The sequence below is a fragment of the Thamnophis elegans genome, chromosome Z (genome assembly GCF_009769535.1).
Source record: "Thamnophis elegans isolate rThaEle1 chromosome Z, rThaEle1.pri, whole genome shotgun sequence".
Lineage (NCBI taxonomy): Eukaryota > Metazoa > Chordata > Lepidosauria > Squamata > Colubridae > Thamnophis > Thamnophis elegans.
This window is the reverse complement of record NC_045558.1, coordinates 116,782,412-116,809,223: the sequence shown is the minus strand read 5'-3', so window position 1 is coordinate 116,809,223 and position 26,812 is coordinate 116,782,412. Positions and strand designations below refer to the sequence as shown.

The 26,812-nt window shown below is 42.5% G+C and overlaps 1 protein-coding gene across 1 annotated transcript in view; it reads right to left on the bottom strand.

Annotated features, from left to right (window-relative positions):
* Positions 1 to 20,332, bottom strand: part of GYS1 (glycogen synthase 1) — a 46,081-nt gene extending 25,749 nt beyond the window's left edge. The window contains exons 1-5 of the mRNA XM_032237576.1: positions 20,255 to 20,332; positions 19,116 to 19,299; positions 9,938 to 10,119; positions 1,641 to 1,832; positions 1,366 to 1,551 (exon numbers count right to left, since the gene is read on the bottom strand). Of these exons, the coding sequence (XP_032093467.1) occupies positions 1,366 to 1,551; positions 1,641 to 1,832; positions 9,938 to 10,119; positions 19,116 to 19,233 (678 nt within the window). The 5' untranslated portion in view covers positions 19,234 to 19,299; positions 20,255 to 20,332. The remainder of the gene's footprint in view (positions 1 to 1,365; positions 1,552 to 1,640; positions 1,833 to 9,937; positions 10,120 to 19,115; positions 19,300 to 20,254) is intronic.
* Between the last annotated feature and the right edge of the window lie 6,480 nt (positions 20,333 to 26,812).

Here is a 26,812-nt window from a genome sequence, read left to right as displayed (position 1 = left end):
TAATCCAGTGGTCAGATTTCCAAGATTCTAAGAACTTAATTCTACATTTTTCCTTTGTGAAAACTCTTCTGTAATCCTCTCACAAGTAACATGGATTCTTAGACTGAAAAACCAAGGTAGCTTTTTAAAAAAATGTTTTCTCTCATTAATCCAGTTCCAACTACAGGTAGTCCTCATTGAGCCCAAAATTTATGTTGTTGAGTGCGACATTCATTGAGTTTTGCCTCATTTTAATGAACTTTCTTGCCTCAGTTGTTAAGTGAATTACTGCAGTCGATAAGTTAGTAACACAATTGTTAAGTGAATCTGGCTTCCCACTAACTTTGCTTGTCAGAAGGTCACCAAAGTTGATCACATGATCTTGGGACACAGCAATGGTCATAAATATGAACCAGTTGCCAAGCATCTGAATTTTGATCACAAGATCATGGGGATGCTGCAAACTGTGAATAATGGTTGCATTTTTCAGTGCCATTGTCACTAAGTGAACTGTTGTAAATTGAGGACTACCTGTATTTTATTTCTGTTCTGCCCAAATTTTGATCCTCACATCTTTACACAGATGTAATTACTGTAGGCATCTTTGCTCAAAGACTAGATACGATAACATCTCCAGTCTATTTGGTAGGTATATTTAGATTACTATCAGTAAAGCTGTAAAGATGAATCATATTTTCTGTGCAGTAAAAATACTGTTTAAAGGATGGTTAAGTGTGATTTCTTTGACCACTGCTTCCTTAAGGGAAAATGGTTCCTGTTTCCTAGAACTGCTTCATTTATGCACTAAAGACTTGAATGAAAAGCTAGGAGGGCAAGGGTCAGTAATCTCTTTAGGCACAACTTTAGGCAATAATTTCTCTCTTAAAATTAAAACACTTTGAAATCTTGCACTCTGGTCTTCTATAAGAACAGAATCTTTGTGAGACTACAGCTGTTTTTTAATATCCATTTAATTGGAAGAGCTATCCTTGGACATCTACAGGGAATTTTAAACTGTTGTATTACTGTCCTGTTTGTCTTACTTTCTGTATTTGTTTTTCCCCTTCTCCTGGTTTTTGTTCAGCCGCCCTGAGTCCCTTCGGGGAATAGGGCGGCTTACAAATTGAATAAATACCAATACCAATACTTATCCAAGTACTGATAGTAGCAAAGAGCTGTTTTGGTCATTTTGTTTTCTTTTTAGCTTTTTGACTGCCTCTTTTGAATGATATGTAGATGTTGTTTATATCTATGTGCCTGTTGATGGCTGATTTGTCTGAGTGCCACACTTCCATAAATTCCTATTTCTTCCCCTTGTTCTTGGATCCCATAGTTTCACACCCCACCCACCAATTGATTTTCAATCCTAGCGATTAGAAGACTCACATTCTGCAGATTGTTGTAGAAGTCCACACTGCCTGCACACAGGTAGCGGCCAAGCAGGGTAGCATGGGTGGTGAAGATGGTAGCTATTGGAAGTTTCCGGATCCGACAGAGGAAGAGCCCAACACCAGACAACCACTCATGGAAATGACCAATGATGAATGGCTTTTCTTCACACTGTGCAGAAAACTGTTCAAAAAGCACAAAAAGAGAGTGACGAGAAAGATGTTCAAAGAGAGGAAGAGAAGAAATTTTCTGATAGAAACATGTTCCCTTACCTCCCCTAGGAACCAGGCTGTGAGGAAGCCAAAGAGGACAGCGTCATTGGCCTCTCGGTCGTACCAGGGAATCCCAATGGAGCAGCTTTCCCACAATTCAGTCTTCCAGCGATCCAAGCTCCAAGCGGTTGCCCCAATGTCGATGAGAATCACATATGGACCCCCCTCAATCAGCCAGCGGCCAAAGTAAACCTACAAAGATGTTAGAGACATCAGATTAGTGAATAGGAGAGGTATGAACTGACATTTTCGTATCTAATCCAGAGATATTCTGTAAAGCACAACCAACAAAGCATCAATCATAAAGGTCAGTGCTCAGTTGAGCAAGCTTTATCATCAACTTAATAATATCCACACTCATGAAGTTATATTCTAGATGAACAAGCATTTCGCCTCTCAGAACGTACATTTTACAATTTCAGAAAAAACAATATTGGTGAATCACCACACTGCACACAGCAAAAAAAGATAAGGATCAGAGCGAGGAATAAAAAAGAAGGGGAATCCTATATAAGGAAGTTATCTATATACTCCTACTTTAAATCAACTGAATTTTCAGCTCTGCCCATTTACAGGTTCAAACCTTGTTTTTGTGTTTTATGTGCTAGAAGCATAATCCCCGTTTTCCTGCAGAAGTTGAAATAGCCCAATTTATATCCATTAGATTTATCAATGGAATTATAAAATAAACTTCTTAAAACTATTTACTATGTATATTTCCAAATCTGATGAGAATATCCCAGTAATTTATTTTTAACTGCCAAATTATCATTGTTTTCAGTAGACCCTGCAAATTAAGATTTTAATCCATAACACTCTTTTTTTCCTTCATCTCTCACACCTGCTTTAACCCATGATATCATCATCCCTTGTCCACTCATTTCACATACCAAAGTATGCATCTAGTGTGTTTAGATCTCTAAATTTAGTCTCTGGTTCATGTTACCTCATCTCCATTTTATAAAAGGTCGCTTGCCTGGGGTTGTTTTTTTGCTAGGCAACCCAAAATAACCTCTTGCTCTGAAATGAGGTTACGAACTAGAAAAATCAAGTAAACAAGAGGGATACTGAATATATCATATATGAACCTTCCATACTTGAAATCGTTAATATCTATATTCAATAGTTCCAGCATACAATTTCAGTTTGTTTTTTACACCAGTTTTCTCCTCCCCACTTGTAACTGTTTCATCAGGGAGCTGATCAATAATATCTTTGTTATCATATCCAATTTGGAACCAGTGTTTAAATGATGCAAAGATAAGCCAAAATTTCTGGCTAACTGGATGAACAATATACAAACCTGTGCTGGATTTATAATCCAAGTTTTGAGAGCTGAAAACCATCACCCTGAGTTTTATCAGAGTGGGTGGGCTCTGCCATTGTTTAACCACAGTTTATTAATGAAAGGGACTTGTATAAGCCATAAAACATGGTTTAACCAGCTTTATATAGTTGGATGTATGTATGTATGTATCACACAAACACACACACATTAAGCCAAATATACATAGAACATACCAATACATTTTTCCTGTGATTGGTTTTACCTTCTTGTACTAAAGGAATACCAGCAAGTGTGGCTATTTGCATTTGTACAATAACCAACAGTGAGAAGATAACTGGGCATTATCTTAATATTTTAAAGTATTTCTGGCAAGACTTTCATACAGATGTGCGGTGGCACAAAATCCCACAATACAAATCTTTTGCTTAGCAATGTTCTAGTGACTATAAAGCTGACATGAAACTCCCTGGTTCCTTTAGCAGTTGTGGGACCACAATACTCCTCATTTCAATCTTTGTGGTGATACTCACTGACAAGGTGAAACTGGAGTTCAACAACGTCCCAACAACAATGCTCCAACACTGGAAGTCTTTAAGAAGATGTTAGATAGCCATCTGTCTGGAATGGTATAGGGTTTCCTGCCTAGGCAGGGGGTTAGCAATAGCAATAGCAGTTAGACTTAATATACCGCTTCCTAGGGCTTTCAGCTGTCTCTAAGCGGTTTACAGAGTCAGCATATCGCCCCACAGTCTGGGTCCTCATTTCACCCACCTCGGAAGGATGGAAGGCTGAGTCAACCTTGAGCCGGTGAGATTAGAACCACTGAACTGCAGATAACAGTCAGTTGAAGTGGCCTGCAGTACTGCACCCTAACCACTGCGCCACCTCGGCTCTTCTTAGAAGAGGAACTAGAAGACCTCCAAGGTCCCTTCCAACTCTGCTATTGTATTGTAATGTTAGAAAATTATAGATTCCTCCTTCTTCTACACCTGTACCTTGAAAGAAGATGCTCTCCCATGCAAATATTCCCCATACTTGTGGGTTGCATCACGGTGATGCAATTTTGAGGTCTGTAGCATAATGGCCTGTAACATAAATCTACCTCAAATTTCCTAAAAACATTTTGCAGACTTTCAAGATCTAGGGATTTGGATGGGATCTCCATATTCATGCCATATCTTCATGGATTTGGAAGTTGAGAAGAAGTAAAAGTAAATGCCTTGCATTAGAAAGATCTTCAACAGCAACTAACATTTCTTTCTAATCCTCCCATGTGGGAACCCCAAACTTCTCTTGATGTAAAGATGAAAAATATTGGTCCACCAACGGGTAGAAATATTTAGAGACACTCCAATGGTCTGGAGATGGAGAATGTTCTTTTTACTTTGAGGAAGATGAATAAAATATCTGCAGGATGCCTTTACCTGGACAGAACCTCCACAATTCTAGACCTGCAAAAAGAATTAGTAGGGTGATTGTGACTTCCACAGCTTCTTTTTAAGGTATTCAGGTGCAAAATAGTCCGATTGCAAAAGATGAAGGCATCTTTGCTGGCTGAAGGAAGATTGAGGCTTCTAAACATTCTTTAAGCAAAGTTTCCAACACCCTCATAATCTGGTCCCATTTCTCCCATTGATGGTAGTAGACCCATTTAATTAACAGAATAACAGAGTTGGAAGGGACCTTGGAGGTCCTCTAGTCCAACTCCCTGCTCAGGAAACCTGGTGTCCCACTGCTCAAGAAACCTTATACTATTTCAGATAAATGATTGTCCAATCTCTACTTAAAAACTTCCAGTATTGGCACATTCACAACTTCTGGAGGCAAGTTATCCCACTGATTAATTAGATTAGATTCATATACTGCTTCAACAGTGCTTTTACAGCCCTCTCTAAGTGGTTTTACAGAGTCAGCATATTGCCCCCAGCAATCTGGGTCCTCATTTTAGCCGCCTCGGAAGGATGGAAGGCTGAGTTAACCTTGAGCCTGATGAGATTCGAACTGCCAAATTGCAGGCAGACGGCAGTCAGCAGAAATAGCTTGCAGTACTGCATTCTAACTACTGCACCACCACGGCTCTTAATTGTTCTGTCAGGAAATTTCTTCTTAGTTCTAGGTTGCTTCTCCCTTTGATTAGTTTCCATCCACTGATTCTTATCTTGCCTTCAGGAGCTTTGGAGAATAGCTTGACTCCCCTTTTCTTTGTGGCAACCCCTGAGATATTGGAACACTACTATCGTGTCACCACTAGTCCTCCGTTTCACTAAACTACTGTATTTTTGGAGTATAAGATGCTCCTTTTTCCCTCAAAAAAGTGGGTGAAAATCTGGGTACATCTTATACACTGAATACAGCATTTTTGGCCTCCTGAAACCCCACCCCCTTTGCAAAAATGACCGTGCATAGCCTTTAGGTGGTTTCCAGAGTGCTCCTGCGTGCTGGAGAGGGCAAAAATGAATGAAAAACAGGCCATTTTTTGCTCGATTTTGCCTCCCCCCCCAGCCTCCAGGAGCACTCTACAAGCCTCCTAAAGGCTATTCATGTCCTTTTTTGGACAAAAAACAGGGGCATTTTCACAAAAAATGGGCTGTTTTTGAGAGGTCTGCAGAGCGCAAAAACTTTTTTTTTAATTTGCCTCTTCAAAATCTTGGTGCGTCTTATACTCTGAAAAATTGGTAGCTATACCCAATTCCAGCAACTGTTCTTTATATGTTTTAGCCTCAGTCCCCTAATCATTATTGTTGCTCTTCTCTGCACTCTTTCTAGAATCTCAACATCCTTTTTACATTGTGGCGACCAAAACTGGATGTGTTATTCCAAGTGTGGCCTTACCAATAGCAATAGCAATAGCAGTAGACTTATATACCGCTTCATAGGCCTTTCAGGCCTCTCTAAGCGGTTTACAGAGAGTCAGCATATTGCCCCCAACAATCTGGGTCCTCATTTTACCCACCTCGGAAGGATGGAAGGCTGAGTCAACCCTGAGCCGGTGAGATTTGAACCGCTGACCTGCTGATCTAGCAGTAGCCTGCAGTGCTGCATTTAACCACTGCGCCACCTTGGCTCTTACCAAGTCATTATAAAGTGGTATTAACACTTCATGTCATCTTGATTCTAATTTATTTAACTACGATAAGACTCATTTCTTTTTGTTTCCTTGTCCTTTTTAATGTATCAAAAGTATACAAAGGAAAAAAAGGATAACTAATTTTAAAAAGGAACAAACGAATTTAGAAGAGTTGTTTCAAAATGTTCACGTAGTCCAATTATTTATTACACAAAAATTGTGGATCCCTGAAAGTACAGTAGTATCTCAAATATTGTCCACAGATCTTCCATTAGTGAATTAAAATAATAATTTTAAATATTGAATAAATCTTGTACAATTTCAGCATTCTCATGGAAGACTTCACAAGATTTCAGAGTGAGATTGCTGGGATTCAAGCTCTATGACTTTTGGAAACCTTATAATAACTCAGGATTTGTATAAGTGTCAGTGTGCTGTAAGAATCTTCTGTTTCATGGAATTTAGGCAACATTATACAATAAATCCATGACTTAGTTCATTTGGTGACGGATCAAAATTACAATGAAAAAATGGCACTGAAAAAAATGACTTATCACTGTTGTTCACACTTACGACCATTGCACCTCATGGTTACATGGTCAAAATTCAGACATTTGGCAACTGACTCATATTTATGACTGTTGCAGTATCCCAGGAGCATGTGATCCCCTTTTGTGACTTTCTGGCAAGCAAAGTCAATGAGAAAGTCAGATTCGCTTAACAACTGTGTTGCTAATTTAAGAATTGCAGTGATTCACTTAACAACTGTGGCAAGAAAGGTTGCAAAATGGGGCAAAACTCATTTAACCAATATTTCACTTAACAACCGAATTTTTGGGCTCAGTTGTGGCCATAAGTTGAGGACTTCCTGCATTGGTTTACAAGGAAGTCTCTATGTTGGACTGGCCAACGTATTACAAAACATATGTTTCTATACTATGAGCATGTGGCATGGTGTGACTCACAAGGAAATATGGTCTACATCTTTTTCAACTTATTAAAAAATATTACTGTATCTAAAAACCAGGATTCATCAAAACCTGAATGGTGGAGAGCAATATGCATGGGTTCATCCAATGGTGGTTACGAAACACTATAACTTGGAATGCAACGAGAGCAAATAGTAAAGAAACATGAAATTATGATAGGAAGGGTTATTGCCCAACTGCCATTTTATAAACTGTTTTATAATTGTTCAACACTAAACAGGAAGTAAGACAAGAATGGGTGACCTCCCCTTGATTGCTTAATGCATTCATGGATAATGCTTGAAATTATTACAGTTGTGTAGTTTGGGGACATTAATATATGTGCATTTTTGTGTGCATAAATGATTTCCAACAAATATTAGACAGATGCACTTAGTGCATTATATGATGCACTAAGAACTACGGCTCTAAACACTCTATTAGAGCTGAGGTGGTGCAGTGGTCAATACTGCAGGCTAATTCTGCTGACTGCCAGCTGTGTGAAATTTGGCAGTTCGATTCCCACCAGCTCAAGATTGTCTCAGCCTTCCATCGTTCCCAGGTTGGTAAAATGAGAACCCAGATTGTTGGGGGCAATATGTGAAACTGTGAAACAGTATATAAATCTAAGTGGTATTGCTATTGCTATCAGAAATCAAAGTTCTTACATTTGACAACAAAAATGAACAATTGTAAATTATTCACAAAGAGCAAAAATAGATGAATTTGCATCCATGATGGTTATTAAATATAAAGAAATGGACAAATTTTAAGATGTGCAAATGTTGAAAAAAATACACTAGTATATGGTCTATTATGAGAATGTCTATTGAAAAAGAGAAAATGGATGCATATTAATATAGATTTCTGCCTACATTTTACATGGAAATGAAAGTTGAGTATGTCAGAAGGAAAGAAGCAGGATGAGAATGGAGTTCTTAATAGTCAAGATTCAATCAGTGCTGAATGGATGAATCAAATATAAGAGAGACTTCTAGGAAAAATACACATTGAAATACTTTGGTCATATAGGAGAAATTAATATCGTGTTTCCCCGAAAATATGACATGTCCTGAAAATAAGGCCATGCCACATTTTTCGGGTGGGCAAAAATATAATCCCTCTCCCGAAAATAAGCCCCCTGGACAACTCCCCCCCCTCGCCAGGCAGAGTGCCGCTCACCAATCTAGCAGTATCCTGAAGGTGCCAAGCCGTGGGAATGAGGGGGAGGCAAAGGCGCTCGCGTTGCTTGGCGCCTTTGGGATACCACTAGATTGATGAGCGGCGCTGCGCCCAGCTGGAGAGGGGGGTTGCCGGGTGGCTGCTCTTTTGCGACCAGGCTCCTGAAGAGCCGGGCAGAGCCTCAGGGGCAAACGGCTGTGTTGTGCTGTCACAGCAGTTCAACACAGCAGCCATGAAGTGACCACACTCACGAGCAGCCATCCGGCAAACCCCCTTTCCAGTCAGGCACAGCACCATTCACTGACCTAGGGGTATTGCCAAGCCACCTGAGTGCCTGTTCTCTGCTGTCCGCCTTCCACGGCTGGTACCTTCGAAATGCCAGTGAATGGCGTTCTGCAAGGCTGGAGAGAGGGGGGGGGGTTGCTTGAGCATCTGTTCCGCTCCCGCTAGTGCTCCTCCCAGCCTCATGATGCCCTGGTCCACTCTCTCTGCAGAGCCAGGGCACCTCCGCCTGCTGCCGCTGCCGTCCCAGCATGGCTTTTTCGGCGGCTTCCAAACCGAGTCTTCTGGCACTGGTTGCTCTGGATGTACGCTCTATAGTTGTACGCTCTATGGTTGTACACTCTAGGAGTACACTCTGCCGGCAGCCGGTCCACAACCATAAAGCATACGGCCAGAGCGGCCACTGCCAGAAGACTGGGTTTGGAAGCCGCTGAAAAAGCCATGCTGGGATGGCAGCAGTGGCGGCACCCTGGCAACCCTAAAACAATAAGCCCTCCCCTCATAATAAGGCCCAAGCCATATTTTGTGGGTCAAAAGAAACACAGTAGGGGTCACATTGCCAAACAAAGAAATGAAAAAAGAGTGAATGGAATGACAAGAAGACCAAGAAAGATGCGGTTGGATGGAGTTAATGAGATTCTCAAAAAGAGCAAGAAGTTTAAAGAACAAAAGAAAACGTATAAAATTATGTATGCATATAATTTGCAAGGGCTGTTGGTGAGAATATAAAAATGTAGCGATGGTATTAAGAACTACAGATAGTCCTTGACTTATAACAGTTCATTTAGTGACCATTCAAAGTTATAACGGCACTGAAAAAAGTGACTTATGACCGTTTTTCATACTTACAACCATTGCACTTGATCAAAATTCAGACCCTTAGCAAAGTAACTCACATTTACGATGGTTGCAGTGTCCTGGAGTCATGTGATCATATTTTGCAATTTTCCGACAAGCAAAGTCAATGGGGAAGCCAGATTCACTTAACAACCTTGTTGCTAACTTAACAAATGCAATTTCACTTAACAACTGTGGCAAGAAAGGTCGCAAAATGGGGCAAAATTCACTAAACAAATGTTTCAATTAGCAACAGAAATTCTAGCCTCAATTGTGGTCGTAAGTCTATCTGTACATTTCTTACAATGCTTCATTTCTCCAGCTTATAATTTGTACACTTTTTCTACGCTTGGCATTGGTTAGTCCAAGACGAAACAGCAAGCTGGATATGCATCTATGTAGATTCCTCAGAGACAAAGTTATCAACTTCTAGTCTCTTCTGACTTGAAATTCTTTCTTTGCAGCCTAAAAGTAGAGCATTTACCTATCACCCGCTATCTGACATCCCTTTTAAACTAGACTTACAATGAACTGAACTGAATATTATTGATGTACCATTGCAACCACAAACATTTCTCCCCAATAGAGGCAAGGAATTGTTTATGAGAATTAACCTCGCTGAGGCCCAAGCCCAACACCTTCTTCTTCACCCCCACCTCCTGCAGTCTCTTACTTTACATCCTTTTGAATTCATGGAGTCCATGGTTCGACGAATGGCAGGGTTGGGAGGTTCTATCAGCTCCACCTGTGTGCGCACATTCAATTCCAGGTAAGGCCCAATCAGGAAGTAATTCTCGCCCCATTCATCCAGTGTAATCTTGGCTTTTGTTTGGATAACAGTGTAGATCCCACCAACTAAAAGAAAAAAGAATAAAGTATTTGTTTTCTCCTTACATGTTTTTAAGCACCCACTTTAGCCAAGAAGCTTTCGAGCAATGTAAATTTGCTGTAAAAAAGCTTAGCTGGCTGGGAAATTCTGGAAACTGAAATAGAATAGAATAGAATCCTTTATTGGCCCAGTGTGACTGGACACACAAGGAATTTGTCTTTGGTGCATAAGCAAAAGTTGTTGCCAAAGTTGGGAAAATCTGCTCTAATAGATTTATTTAACGTAATTTATTCTTCTACATTGTATGGATGTGCTAACTCATCCTGAATATGTGACAAGCAATATAAACCTGTTTAAAATAAATCTAAGAAAGTAGAGATTTCAGTATCTGATCAGTCTACGCTCACTTGACTTTAAATGTGAAATTCATTGTGGCTCCAGGACAAAGAAGCATATTTTTTTCATACAATCCCTCTTAAATTACTGGAGATTTTGCTAATGCAATGTTTATAACCATGCTGCTGAGGAATTCTGGGAATTGTAGTCAATCACTTATCAGATGAAGATCGAGATAATCTGATCAAAGCTGAATTACAGCATTCTTAACAATCTAAATATGGCTTTAAAAGTATAGTAACTTTGATTAATGCATGGAAAATTGGCCTGCTGTTGGCTATTAGCCCCAATAGCTGTTTCAGTAACTGAAATGAGCTAAATTTAGAGACCTTCTAAAAATAATTTGGAAGTTGCATGTAATTTGTACAAGTTGTTGGTGAGCCTTTATGTTTGCATTCCATTTTTCTCCCATTGTACTGAGGGGTCTTTGTTAAAATCTCTGCCTATTGTCTGTTTACAGATTCTTTTTAAAGGTCTCATATTTCTGTGAGACCTTCCCAAATGAGCAAAGTGGTAGAGAGTATCAGGGAGATTGATTTGGTCTTTTAGTGACTTATGACAGGCGGGTGGACTCTGGAGGTGATTAATGTTTTCCTACAGAGAGCCCTAGCACTTTAAAGAACCCTCTTCTTAAGAAGCCATCGCTAGACTCCACCCGGTTGGATAATTTCCAACTTGTCTCCAATCTTCCATTTTTGGCGAAGGTTGTTGTGAAGGCGATTGCGCGGACAGCTCCAAAGGTTTCTGGATGAAATGGATTATCTCAACCTCTACCAGTCAGGATTCAGGCCTGGATTTGGGACAGAAATGGCATTGGTTGCATTTCTGGATGATCTCTGGCGCGAGTGGGATGAGGGTAGTGCATCCATCCTTGCTCTTCTTGCTCTACTTGACCTCTCTGCGGCTTTTGATACCATCGACCATGGTATTCCCCTGGGGCGGCTTCAGGAGATGGGAGTGGGAACCTTGTGATATCCTGGTTCACTTCCTTCCTCTATGGCCGCTCTCAGTGTGTGTTGATAGGAGGGGAGATATCCAGCCCTCTCCCACTGCTTTGTGAGCTTCCGCAGGGCTCGGTACTCTCTCCGCTCCTGTTCAACATTTATATGAAGCCGCTGGGTGAGATCATCCGTCACCATGGACTGAGGTATCACCAATAGGCTGACGATACTCATCTGTATGTCTCGGCCCATGATGAGTTAAGTGATGCCGTGTCCCCTCTCTCGCAACGCCTGGAGGCTGTTGGGGGTTGGATGGGGGGCAACGGGTTGAAACTAAACCCTTGCAAGACCAAGTGGCTCTGGGTTTGGGGTTCGTTGGCTCAGAGAAAATTGCCATCTTTGGGCTTCTGTGCCAGTTATGCCCTTTCCTGGACCAACAGTCCCTACTCACAGTCACTCATGCCCTAGTCCAGTGATGGCTAATCTTTTTTGGATCATGTGCCAAAAGTGGGGGGAGCGCAGGCGTGCCCACACACATAATGCTATGCGTGCACCGCCAGTGCTCATGTGCCCCCCTACGCATGCATGCACAACCAGCACTCCCCCCACTTTTGGTGGACTTTTTTTGCCCTCCTCAGGCTCCAGAGGCTTTCTAGGAGCCTGAGGAGGATGAAAAGAGCCCCCCTCACCGCCCTGGAGGCTTTAGTAGCTTTCCGGGAGGCTCCAGAGTGCGAAAAATGGCCCTACAGGAAACCCGAAAGTTCAGGAACTGTGACTTCTGGTTTGTCCATAAGGCTCCAGAGGGCAAAAAACAGACCTATGGCCAAACCGGAAGTCACTTCCAGTTTGCTCATAGGTGTTTTTTGCCCTCTGGAGTCTCATGGAAGCCTCCTGAAGGCTCTGGAGGGCAAAAAGCGGCCTACTAGTAAATTGGAAGTCCATTTGCGAAGTTTCAATTTGCCCGTAGGGCCGGTTTTTTGTGCTCTGGAGGCTTCAAGGAAACCTCCAGAGGGCGAAAAACGGCCTTAAAAGAACGCCAAAGTCAGCTGACAGGGTAACTCCTTGCATACTCTAACAAATGGCTCCATCACGGCCCTAGTCACTTCCCATTTTGATTATTGCAATGCGCTCTACATGGGGCTGCCCCTGAAGAGCATCTGGAAGCTCCCGTTGGTGCAAAATGCAGGAAACACATGGATTTGTGCAGACCCCGGTGTGCAGATGTATCACCTCTCCTGTGGGAGCTGCATTGGTTGCCGGTTTGCTTCTGGGTGCAATTCAAGGTGCTTGTTGTCACCTTTAAAGCCCTTCATGGCTTGAGACCAGTTTGTCTGAGGGACCATCTCTTGTCAGTCACATCTACCCGACCCATCAGAGCAGGGAGCCAGGGAATGTTGTGGGTCCCTTTCTGAGGGAGACGTACCTAGTGGGACCCAGAAGAAGGGCCTTCTCCGTGGCGATTCCCTCTCTCTGGAACATCATTCCCCCAGAGATTAGAACGGCCCCCACTCTAATACGTAAGAGCCGAGGTGGCGCAGTGGTTAAATGCAGCACTGCAGGCTACTGCTAGATCAGCAGTTCACCGGTTCAAATCTCACCGGCTCAGGGTTGACTCAGCCTTCCATCCTTCCGAGGTGGGTAAAATGAGGACCCGGATTGTTGGGGGCAATATGCTGACTCTCTGTAAACCGCTTAGAGAGGGCTGAAAGCCCTATGAAGCGGTATATAAGTCTACTGCTATTGCTATAAAATACGCGTCCGGGAGGCGCTGAAGACCTGTACTGCCATCAAGCCTGGGCAACCCAGGGCAGGATGGAGCCCATTAAATGCCTCATGTGAGCTGCTGTCGCTGGGGCAGGGTGGGTGGGAGGTAATTTTGTTATATTGGGCCATATTACTTTATTTGATTCTTTTTGTTAGTTTTTATTGTTTTAAATGTGATCTTATATTCTGTAAGATGCCTCGAGTCGCCATGGGCGAATAGGAGGCAATATAAATTCAATAAATAAATAAATTATGAAATAGATTTCCCAAAGAAGTTAACTTAATATCATATTTATGATATTTTTGGTCCCGATAAAGATCTTGATTATTCATTCAAACCTTTACAATGCTTTCTCTCTAGTCTAGATCTCACATTTTTAGACCTGTGCTTCAGGTGCAAATGCTTCATACTGTTATTTTATACTTTGTATTTTTGAGACACTTGAAGATCCAGCTAAAATGACCAATTCTTCACCAGAAAGCAAAAATTAAATGTTATGATCTTGATGTTCAATTCCCTTAAACAAACCATGGTTTTGTCACCCCACATAAAAGCATAAAAATGGATTATGGAAGCAGGCAAGCTGTTATTCTAACAGAGACGATTGCTGAAAGAAGAATTGAGTTCTTAGCCCTTTGTCTCTCCCTCTCCATGTGTGTGTGTGTGTGTGTGTGTGTGTGTGTGTTATGCTATACAATTCGGCCAAAAGACCTTTCTTCATATATTCAATCTCCTCTAAGTGGCTGGATTCCAACCCCCTTCCTGGGAAGCAGGCAAACCCAGCCATCACTTACAAACCACTGTATTTACTTTACTCTCAAGGACCCTGGCTCCCTCAACTAAATTCTCCTCCCCTCTTGAGGAGCCTAAGAATCTTGGCTCTTTGCTTCCTCTTCCAAACAGGGAGTTTTACAGGAAAAGCAATAAAAGCACCCACATGAATATTCTATGAGGGAAGAGTGATTAGGAAATAGCTCTGCAGAATACAAGAACCTGAAACGTTGCAATGGAACCAAACAGAGCCTGGATTGTGCCTAGAGATGAAGGTTTCGAATCGTGAATAAACAGTAATGTCTTATTGCTGAGGAACTGTGTGCATTTAGAAAGGTTTGCCCAAATAATCCTTAAAGCGGCCTTTCGTGCCTTATATGTGTCCACTTCTCCCAGATTTTAACAGTCACCATACTCTCTGGAAAACTTAGGAATTGAAGTCTGGAGCATACTTAGGCTGGGGAAGACTTCTTTAATGGACACAATTGATTCTCTTTGTGAGATCTTTTCTGTATCATAGCAGAACAGCTAGAAAGAGAATGGGCATTTTGCAATGGATTTGCTCTCAGAAGCAAGAAAATGAAAAATGAAATATTTTCCGTGAAGTCCTCGGCCCAATCCTTTAACCTTGACATTTTCTTGAAAGAATGACAGCCGATAGCTTCTGAAATCATTTTCTGGGCCCCTATAAACTTCTCTGAAATGAATCATTGAGAAGAAATATTCTGCAACTCTCCTAGGGGAAAAAGAATCCAAGAATATCTTAAACTCTCAAATTCCTAATAGCACATTGCTCCCCTACCCCCATGATAGAGAATCTGTGGAATGCATGCCCAGCATGTATGGCCTTGCCTGTTTGTTTTCTGGGTTTCTGGCGTACATGTGCGTGCAACAATCAGCTGTTCTTCATGCGCATGCCAGTGCCGGCCAGCTGATTGTTGGGTGTGCCAGAACCCAGACTTTTCCAGAGCAAGATTCCTTTGCACACAGCAGTGCTGAAACCTACCCTGCGCATGTGTGCCAGCCATTTGATTGTTGGGCATGGAAATTCGACTTTTCTGGAGTTTGGGCCCGACGAGTGCGTGCGCACGCAACATTTCCGTGGGTCCTTTTTGGCACTTGGTGCTGAAAAGTTTCGCCATCCCTGTCCTACCCATACCTACAACCCTAAACTCTCTACTAAAATGTTAAGCAGCGCTCCCAATTCTTTTACTCACTCTGTAACAAAAAGTAAGCACATGGCTTGGAAACAATCATATCTTGCTTCCTGATTGCCTCACTACTCTCTGCTTCCTCTGTTGGTTCAGTATACTAGATTTTATGTGGTAAGCAATGCAAGGCAGGAACCCGCCCTCTCAAAGTCCACAAGATGCCAAACACTCTCACAGCAGAACAATGAACAAGTCCAGATTAACTAACACATACTCTGCTAGAGAGAAGTTCCTTGAAGATGGACTCCAGTAGGAGTCCGAAAGCTCAGAAGACAAAACCGCTGGTCCCCGACCCAGATTGGATTCTACAATATTATCCTGGGACACATACATACATTCATCTTCATTTGTAAGACCAGATTAAATTCTTTTTCAGACACCTTTCTTGAGCATCTGCCCCCAAACATCAGAAACCCGTTGCCCTCAAATGAAACAATTCTCTCTTCCAGACAAATTGATCGTTCACCTCGTATGCTATCCTTCAAGATTTTATGAGACCTTTATCCAGATTGATCTAGATAAAACATTCATCAATAATCCAGGTTTTGTTGCCATATCTCCTTGGCTGGAATTGCATTTATATGACCCAGCCAGCCTACTTTACAGGGTTCTTGATGTGGGCACAAAATTAAGGAAGGAAGCTCTTTTGAGAACCTGGGGAAAGTTGAAATACACATAATAAAAATAAAAAATATTCTTATTTGTTTAAATTGATGTAGGGACTTTTCTCTACTCCTGTCCTTAGGAGCAAATGAGATTGTTGGGAGTGCTGGTGACAAGCAGAAAGCAACTTCTGGAAAAAAAATGGGGAAAAAAGTGAATTGGGAATAGCATTCCTACAAGGGAAAAAGTTAGTGTGCAGATCAACACTTTTTTCCCTGTCTCTTCTTTTCCAAAAAACGAATACTGTCCAATAATCACCTTTGGACAACCAGATACGTTGTACAGATCCATAATTCATATCCTGAGGCTTTGAAAGAAAGATGTTACCAGAAACCACCAAAAAGGATAGTCGTCTTCAATGCTTCCTTCAATAATCAAGTGATTGTCCCACCAGCTCTGGCTGGCCTTCCTACCACATATCAATTACATGACATGCTCTTCTAAGGCATTTTAGAAGGAGGTAAATGAAGGCCACTCACACAGACACGACAGGGCATTGCTTCTCTTGCTATAGCTCTAGGCCAAGTCTCATCTTGGAGCTGCAGTCAGGTTGTCAATCAAAGGTCCAGAGGGGGGGGAAATGAGCAATAAGTTGAACTCCGTCCCATTTCTCCACTGGGTACCTGCATCACAAACCCAGGATTCTGTATCCTGCATTCCATGATGAATGTAGTCTATACTGAATGTATTTGCAATCTGTTCAGAAGATCCAAGGCTTCTCCAAAAAGGTCCTTGTCTGAAGCAAAGAAACCCCCTATGCCTCTTTATTCTTACTTGCTTACTTGGACATAAGCGATGAGAGAGTTCTGTAAAATGATCATAGGGCGAAGGACAGAGATAGGCCACAAAATATGCAGGTAGCCTTATCTGAGGGAACAACCCCACAACCAAGGAATCTACCTTATTCAAAGGCCGAGATGGCCCTCATCTTTTTATTATAACAAAGACTATCATCTTTAGTAGCAAAATGATGCCACTCATTGAGAAGAAAAAGGCCATATCTGTGGTAAATTCTGGGAAAAATCTGCCCTATGCAGATTTAAAAAAAAAAACTGTACGTAAAACATCATTTTGTGGGGAAAGATCACAAAGTCATTCTATTAATAGTTTGTTGTGAAGACATTAAAAACAGAGGAAATGTATGAAATATAGAGGCAAAAAGCTTGACTAGCAGCATTTCATGCTGCAACATTTCGTTGAAAATACAAGTGGTTGACTAAAATATTTTTCTGACATTCTTGGTGAATTCCCTGATAAAATATTTAAGGTGAAATGTGGCATTTAAAAAATCTAATAGGTTTCTTTACATATAGGTATGTACATTCATAAAAAGACTTATAAGCCAATCCTTTTGCAAAAATGACAGTACAAATTCCATTCAGGAGGATTCACTGCATTAAACAGATTCTCGTTTACAACTGTTGTTCACCAGAGTCCCTGCGTGCACCAACAATTCTGTAGGTTTGTTGTAGACCATGAGTTCTAATCCTGTTTTAGGCATGAAGTTAGGTGGTTGATATAGGCCACTAGGCCAGTCATTCTTTCAGCCCCAAGACAAAAGCAATAGTAAATCACTTCCAAAAATGTTGCCAAGTGCAGGTATTCACCAGGAATCAAGAGTTACTCAAAGGTATACAGGCAAAAGCCCCTTTTTGCTAGAATTAGAAGCAGGACTGTTTAAAGAGGATCCTGGGTCTCCTACATCCTCCATATGTTCGGTAGCATGATCTACTCTAGAGAGCTTGGTAAAATAATCCAGGTAGAATAATCTTTAATACATTAAAAAAAATCATTATATGGCTGGGATGGTAGGGAAGATTCTGCGAACTGGCCATCTTTGGTTATCCTGGCCCAAAGTTGAGTATCTAAACAGGGATGCAGTTTCTCAAGGAATGAACAACATTTCAAAAAGTTTATTGTGCAGGGGAGGTTGTGGTGGTGAGGGTTGTATGTACAAATATATTGTATATGTAATATATGTATATGTATATATTTGTATATGTAATATACAAATATATTATTGAGTACACATCAAGAATATGCATAGCTGAAGCTCAAAATTTAAGCCAGATCTTTAATTAACTTCAAAATTGGTTATTCCTAAAGCAAGCGCATGAGACTAGTTTTTATAGTAACATTGACAGATATTCAGATTTACTGGGAATCCTTTTCCTTTTTAAAAGAACATAGTGCTATTCTAGTTTTTTGACCCAGTCTCTTTACTACAGGGAACGCTGCCCTTGGGATCTCAGTGCCTTAAACTTCCAGATGTGTAGCAGCTGATTCCAGAAGGGGATCTTCTCAATGAACACACAGTGACAAGCAGCTTGCTGAACTGGACTTCCTTGGAAATGTTCACTATAATAGGCTACTGTCATCTCAGGCAGCACTAACCCACAAATGAAAAAATTATGGATGGGAGGATATGAGAACAGCAAAGGGAGGGGAAAGGCCTAAGGGATCTCCTAAAGTGCTGAGCAATGTTGCTTGGAAGGAACTGCAACGTTACATGAACTTCCTTTCCCCCAAAATGGGTGTTTTTAAAAAATACAATCATTTTGCTTTAACATTCAGCATGCCAGTCAATCATGTTTAAAAAGAGACCCAGACAGCCAGTTTCCCAAAGACCCACATACTGGTCAATTAGGCCTTATCCTTTACTACCTGCTCATCCAAGGGTCTTTGACCAGCAATCAGATAAGTCTTCGTTTCTACAGGTAGTCTTCAACTTACAACAGTTCATTTAGTGACCATTCAAAATTACAATGGCACTGAAAAAAGTGACTTATGACCGTTTTTCACACTTACAACTGTTGCAGCATCCCCATGGTCATATGATTAAAAATTGAATGCTTGATAAGTGGTTCATATTTACAACGGTTGCACTGTCCTGGAGGTCAGATGATCCTCTTGCAACCTTTGATCAGCAAAGTTGATTTGGAAGCCAGATTCACTTAACAACCATGTTACTAACTTAACAAATGCAATGATTCTCTTACCAACTGTGGCAAGAAGGGGTTCAATTGTGGTCATAACTTGAGGACTATCTGTAGAGACTCCATTCCCAGGTGATACTTGAATTCTGGTCTCAGTTCTTTCAATACTGCTCATGCTTTGGCTTGCAAATAGCTCTGTAAAACCTGTTTCCAGCCACATTCCCAACAAGAAATGCAGGCTGGAAATGCAGGCCTTCCAAATCCCAAACACTCTCCTCCACCAGCTTTGGAAACCTGATCATTTCCCCAAGATCTTCTTTAAAAATAGTCATCACATACCTTTATTGGCTACCTCCCAAGCCACTTCGAAAAGAATGGCATTATCAAGGTCAAGTTCATCTTCCCAGTCCTCCAACCCAGAGAGGGAGGTCACGGACAGGCTGCGGGTCAATGGCATGGCCTCTAGAGGACGAAAGCAAGGGCAAGAGGACTTGGGACTAGGGAGGGGGTTTCAGTGCCTAACCTGGAGAAAGAGAAAGGAAGATGTGGTCAAAAGATAGGCCAACATCTGCTCAGGACATTGCAGAAGGTAGCATTTTAGAGCTTCTCTGCATCTTAGTTCCTAGTTTTACCTAAACTTCCCCCCTCCTAAATACGTCATGTGTCTCTTTTGCAACCTTGCCCAGCCAGCTGCCGGCCTACCTTGTTCTAAACCATTATAAGCCAATTCCCCCCCCCCCCTTTTCCTTCTGGCTCTTCCAACCCCTGATCTTTGAGATGCTTGTCTTTTTAGTCTGGAGTAGCAGCAACAGCTGAGGGAAGGAATAGGGTAAGATGGTGGAAATCGCCTGGCAGGGAGAAGGTTGCAACAGATTTATGTCCCGGAGCTTTCCAAAGGGGGGGTTCATTTGGGAGTTAGCCAAGAGACTCCGTATGATTCCTGGATGCAGCCAGGAAAGAAGAATGCTAAATCATTAAAAGCAACTCTTTTAAGACAATGGGCTGAAAGAAACGGTGGCCTCCCAGTCCCATCCCCGTTTGACACACTGGGTCCCTTATTTGGACAGGGTGACGTGCAAAAAGGAAAGAAGAGGCAAACTAAGTTCCTTTCAGGGGCTGCAGGAAGCAGGGACGGGAGCGGGGGGAGGAATTGAGGGGGGGGGAAATCTCAGATTTGGGCAGACCAAATTTAGGTCTCTAAGTTGCCCGTTGGGGACGGAGGGTTTTGCGAGGGGGAATTTTACACTAATGACAACGGGGGTGGGGGGTGGGGGGGAGAGATCAACGTCGCAAGATTTGCAGAGGAGCATTGAAGCATTCAGTCCCGTGAGAAATCGGGGATGCAGGAAGGAGCTGGGAATGAATAAAAGGTTGTATGTGTTAGAAAACAAATAACCAGCAAGATTCTCTGGGCCTGTAAAAGGGATGCAGAAACCCCGATCTCTTGGCGAAGTCTGGGCAATCCCGCTCGCACTTACCTCTCGGGAGCCGAAGTCTAAGGACTCCCAATCCCCCCCACAACCAGCTCTACCGCTAAGACCTCGCAGACCCCGAAGCCACGCCCAGGAGGATGTTCCAAGGACTTAAAGGAGAAGCGTAGGAAGACGCGCGAGGGTGGGGAGCGGGTAGAGAATTGAGGCTTCCTGAAAATTGCTTTCGGTAGAGGGGAACTCGAAAGGGAGCCCCAAAAATAAAAATAAACAGGTGGGATATAACTAATATAAATATATCTTATTTAATTATTAATAATATAACAGTACAACTGCAGCAACAGAGTGGTCAACGCCTGGAATGCCCTACCTGATTCCCTTGTTACATCCTCAAAAAAACCCCACAGCTTCATCCTCAAATTGTCTACAGTGGACCCGCTTCCTAAGAGGTCCGTAAAAGTGGGGTGTGCATAAGAGCACCAGCGTGCCTGCCGTCCCTGTCCTACTGTCCCCATTTATTTGTACTCATTTCCTTGTTCAGATCCATGTTTATACTTGTACCTGTTATCTTGTACATGTTCGACAAACTAAATAAAATAAAATAAAATAAATAAATGCACAGTGAGGTCCGGAGGTAAAAAGAAAACGTGGTAGATGGGAAGTACAGATAGTCCTCAACTTACAACAGTTCACTTAGTGACTGTTCAAAGTTGCAACAATGAAAAAATTGATTTATGACCATTTTCCATACTGACGGCCGTTGCAGTATCCCTGTTGGTCATGTGATTTACTTTCAGATCACTTGAGAACTGACTTGCAATTATGACGGTTGCAATGGCCCCGGGATCATGCGATCCCCTTTTGCCATCTTCTGACAAGGAAAGTCAATGGGGAATAGCAATATAGCAATAGCAGTAGACTTATATACCGCTTCATAGGCCTTTCAGGTCTCTCTAAGCGGTTTACAGAGAGTCAGCATATTGCCCCCAACAATCTGGGTCCTCATTTTACCCACCTCGGAAGGATGGAAGGCTGAGTCAACCCTGAGCCGGTGAGATTTGAACCGCTGACCTGCTGATCTAGCAGTAGCCTGCAGTGCTGCATTTAACCACTGCGCCACCTTGGCTCTTAGGTGGGGAATGGGGAAACCAGATTCACTTAACAACGGTGTCACGAATAGGATAGAATAGAATTCTTTATTGGCCAAGTATGATTGGACATTCAAGGAATTTGTCTTTGGGGCATATGCTCTCAGTGTACATAAAAAGATACATTCATCAAGAATCATAAGGTACAACACTTAATGATAGTCATAGGGTACAAATAAGCAATCAGGAAACAATCAATATCAATATAAATCGTAAGGATTTAAGCAGCAAAGTTACAGTCCTGCAGTCATAAGTGGGATGAAATGCGTGATAGGAACGATGAGAAGACTAATAGTAATACTAATGCAGCCTTACTGAATGGTTTGACAGTGGTGAGGGAATTATTTGTTTAGCAGAGTGGTGGCGTTTGGGAAAAAAAACCTGTTATTGTGTCTAGTTGTCTTGGTGAGCAGTGCTCTATAGGGGTGTTTTGAGGGTAGGAGTTGAAACAATTTATGTCTAGGATGTGAGGGGGTCTGTAGATATTTTCACAGCCCTCTTTTTGACTCATGCAGTGTACAGGTCCTCAATGGAAGGCAGGTTGGCAGTAATTGCTTTTTCTGCATTTCTGATTATCCTCTGAAGTCTGTGTCTGTCTTGTTGGGTTGCAGAACAAACCAGACAGTTATAGAGGTGCAGATGACAGACTCAATAATTCCTCTGTAGAACTGCATCAGCAGCTCCTTGGGCAGTCTGTGCTTCCTGAGTTGGCGCAGAAAGAACATTCTTTGTTGTGCTTTTTTGATGATGTTTTTGATGTTAGGTGTCCATTTTAGATCTTGAGATATGATACAACCTAGAAATTTGAAGGTCTCTACTGTTGATACTGTGTTGTCTAGTATTGTAAGAGATGGTAGTATGGTAGGGTTTCTTCTAAAGTCTACCACCATTTCTACGGTTTTAAGTGTGTTCAGTTCCAGATTGTTCTGGTTGCACCACAAGGCTACTTCTTCAACCTCCCATCTGTATGCAGTTTCATCGTTATCTGGAATGAGACCAATTACTGTTGTATCATCTGCAAACTTCAGTAGTTTAACAGATGGATTGTTTGAGATGCAGTCATTTAACAACCACAGTGATTCACTTAACACATGTGGCAAGAAAAGTTGTAGGCCGAGCACTGATGAGAGCCTTTACCATAGCCTATCTTGTGGCAATACGGGCGGCGAAATGTTCGCATTTATTGCATCCGCTGAATCGCGCCCAGCCACCTTGTTTAGAATAACCCACTCCCTCTTGAAAGGGAGGGATGCGGATGACTGTTTACAAGGTAGAGCTGAGGAATTTGTTCAGTATTTAACGGATAAAGTTGCTCGGATTCGGACAGAGCTGGACTCCAATTGCACGGTACCAGCCGAGGTACCAGGGGAAGGTCTTGAGCATATTTCATGGATCGAGTTTCAACTTGTCTCTCCTGAGGAAGTGGACAAGGCCATGGGAGCTGTGAGTGCCTCCACTTGTATACTGGACCCGTGCCCCTCCTGGCTGGTCTCGACCAGCAGGGAGGTGACACGCGGCTGGATCCGGACGATAGTTAACACCTCTCTCCGGTACGGAATTTTCCCGCTCCTCTTAAAGGATGCGGTGGTGAGACCCCTCCTGAAGAAACCATCTCTGGACCCAGCCATTTTGAGCAACTATCGTCCAGTCTCCAACCTGCCCTTTGTAGGGAAGATTGTTGAGAAAGTAGTGGCCTCTCAACTCCGACGGTCCTTGGATGAAACCGATTATCTGGATCCCTTTCAGTCAGGTTTCAGGCCTGGTTACAGCACGGAAACTGCTTTGGTCGCGCTGATCGATGATCTCTGGCAAGCCAGGGATAGGGGTCACCCCTCTATCCTTGTGCTCCTTGACCTCTCAGCGGCCTTCGATACCATCGACCATGGTATCCTTCTGCGATGGTTGCGAGAGGTGGGAGTGGGAGGCACCATCCTTCGGTGGTTCTCCTCCTACCTCGGACAGGTCGCAGTCGGTGTTGGTCGGAGGGCAGAGGTCGACCCCAAGGCCCCTCAATTATGGGGTGCTGCAGGGTTCGGTCCTGTCCCCCCTCCTATTTAACATCTACATGAAGCCGCTGGGTGAGATCATACGCCGGCATGGGATTAAGTACCACCAATATGCGGACAATACGCAGCTGTCCGCCCCATGCCAACTCAGCGAAGCAGCGGAAGTGATGTGCCAGTGCCTGGAGGCTGTTAGGGTCTGGATGGGAGTAAACAAGTTGGCACTCAATCCAGACAAGACTGAGTGGCTATTGATGTTCCCTCCCAAAGATTGGCCAAGTATTCCACCTCTCAGGCTGGGGGGTGAAATTATATGCCCCTCAGAGAGGGTTCGCAATTTGGGAGTCCTCCTGGATCCGCAGCTGACTTTAGAACACCATTTATTGGCTGTGACCAGGGGGACCTTTGCCCAGATTCACCTGGTGCACCAATTGCAACCCTACCCGGATCGGGAGGCCCTTCAGATAGTCACTCACGCACTTGTGACCTCAAGACTGGATTACTGTAATGCGCTCTACATGGGGCTGCCCTTGAAGAGTGTTCGAAGACTTCAGCTAGTCCAGAACGCAGCTGCGCGAGCGATCATGGATGCACCCAGGTACACCCACGTTACACCTATCCTCCGCGAGCTGCACTGGCTACCCATTAGTCTCCGAACTTGCTTCAAGGTGCTAGTCGTTACTTATAAAGCCCTACATGGCATCGGACCTGGGTACCTGAGAGACCGCCTCCTGCCAATTACTTCCCATAGACCGATCAGATTGCACAGACGAGGCCTCCTCCAGATTCCATCTGCCAGCCAATGTTGGCTGGCGACTTCTCTGGGGAGAGCCTTCTCTGTTGCAGCTCCAGCCCTCTGGAACGAGCTCCCCATGGAGATCCGGACCCTTACTACTCTCCCGGCCTTCCGCAAAGCCATGAAGACCTGGCTGCTCCGGCAGGCTGGGGGGCTGTTGAAATAGCCAGCCCCATGGTAACTATGAATGTTGTGTATTTTAAATTGTTGTTTGTCTATTTGTCTATTTATATATCCCCTTCCCTTGTTTATTGTAAGCCGCCCGGAGTCCTTCGGGAGTGGGCGGCATACAAGACCAATAAAATACAAAATACAAATACAAATAAAATGGGGCAAAATTAATTTAAATAAATTTCTCACTTAGCAACAGAAATATTAGGTTCAGTAGTGATCATAAGTTGAGGACTACCTGTAATGAAAGAAAACCAAGAATAAAAACATCAGGGACAGAACAGTTGATAAAAAAAAAGATTGTAGCTGAACAATGGGGTAATGATGTGAAGAATTGTTGTGAAGACTGCGGCATAAAGTTTGAAGGGAAAGGAGATTATGGGATAAAAGGAAGTAACTGAAAAAAAAAACCAATTAAAAAGAATTGGGGAGACTAGAGAATGATGTAAAATCACAAATAGATGAAGATTGCCAGGGAAATAATCTTACAGAATCATAGAATGAGAATTGGGAGAGATCTTGGAGGTCATCTAGTCCAACTCCCTGCTCCAGCAGGAGACTCTGACAAAAATACAGGCTTGAAAGGAACCTTGGAGGTTTTCTAATCTTTTGATTGTTGGGATATTAATAGTCACAAGATAGAACAGATAAACCGGGCTACAAAATATTAACCTATATAGCAGGGGCTAAAGACAGCATAGGCAGGACATCAGAGCTGAAATGATTGGTATGATGGTAAGCTGAGTTATAAACTATGCAGATCTTAAATCTTAAATGAAGAACAAATTGTACTACAGGTAGTCTTTGTAGTACCTTGTACCTCGCAGTACCTGTTTATTTAGCGACTGTAGTTTATTTAATGACTGTTCAATGTTACAATGGCACTGAAAAAAATGACATGACTATTTTTCATGCTTACAACCACTGCAGCATTCCCTTGGACATGCGATCAAAACATGGCCACTTGGCAACTGACTCATAATATACATGACGGTTGCAGTGTCCCAAAGTCACGTAATCAACTTTGGTGACCTTCTGACAAAGCAAAGACAATGGGGAAGCCAGATTCACTTAACAACCATACTATTAACTTAACAGCTACAGTGATTCACTTAACAACTGATAAAAAAAGTTGTAGAATGGGGTAAAACTCACTTAAAAACTGTCTTGCTTAGCAACAGAAACTTTGGGCTCAATTGTGGTGGTAATGTTGAAAGAAATGTCCTTCTGGGTTCAGCTCCAAGTGGGGAAGAAGACACTGGAGGCATGGAGGCTGCTTGGAAAGATGGTTTATTGTTGGACAGGGCCACATGGCTTGAGCCCTGTACAGAAAAATTGATCATATGTTTCAATGTTGATGGAGAAGAAGAGAAGGCTGAGGAAGGGGCTTGCTAGGCTTTTATACCCTGTTCAGTCCCACCTCTCTGTTTCCTGTTCCTGTGTAAGAAATGTGTTCTGACTGGTTGTCGGACTCCCATGGTGCTATGCAGGGGGCTACTCTCTAGGCTGTGATGAGTTCTCAGTTGTGGTCAGTTGAGTAATATCCCTTCCCCCTACAGCTGCAGTGAGAAGTCTTTATTATGTAAAGTGGGCTAGCCGGGCCATCTTAATGGCCCATTAGCTGGGGATGGGCAGAAAGCTATAGGCAACTATTCTGTCTTTTAAAACATGTTTCTTTTCACATCCAGAGAAATATTCTGCCTTTTCAATATTTCCTAGGATATTTCATTTTTCTGGGAGAGGGCTGGATGATAACTTCCCACAGTAAGTCAAGCATTACCTGTATTTAGGTACTATTTTACCTCTGCTTATTCCAAGGCCCTCAATGAGAAGCAATTAAGAGATAAACGTTATAAAATTTTCCTGATTTATATTCTCTGTGTTATTCACCCACACGTTAGCTTTATTCAAAAGGCAAAATTAACTGGTTTCAAAACAGCCACTGAATGGGCAGGTTTCTAGGGGGAAAATATGTAAGAAAAAAAGGATAGACAGATAGTTTACTTATACAAAACCTAAGGGCTGTGATCCCATGCGTGAGGTTTTATGGAACTTATAACTGAGATTTAGTTGCATTATATTTTTATTTTATTACTTTTTTCGTTTGCCAACCTTGCTTTAAAAAAAAATAATCTCCGCGATGACCGTGAAGCCACCCAGCACCTTTCACCCGAAGTTTTCCCAACTTCGTCTAACACGTTTTTGTCAATGGCCTCACGTCGGACCAATAGGAAAGAGTCAAACTTCTACCAACCAGCTTCCACGAGAGAATTTAAAAAGCCCGCCCTTATTTTCCAGGAAGCTTTCATTCATTGGTGGAGACGGTTCGTGCCCCATGAATGATCACAAGAGCAGCCAGTGATATCTTTTAGTTTCTTAATTGATCTTAATGTCAACCAATTATCTTTATGAGTAAAAAAGGACTTCAGTCTTTCCAGTAGAACGTGGATGATGAGGTAGGAGTCCCCTAACTTGGCAACTTTTAAGA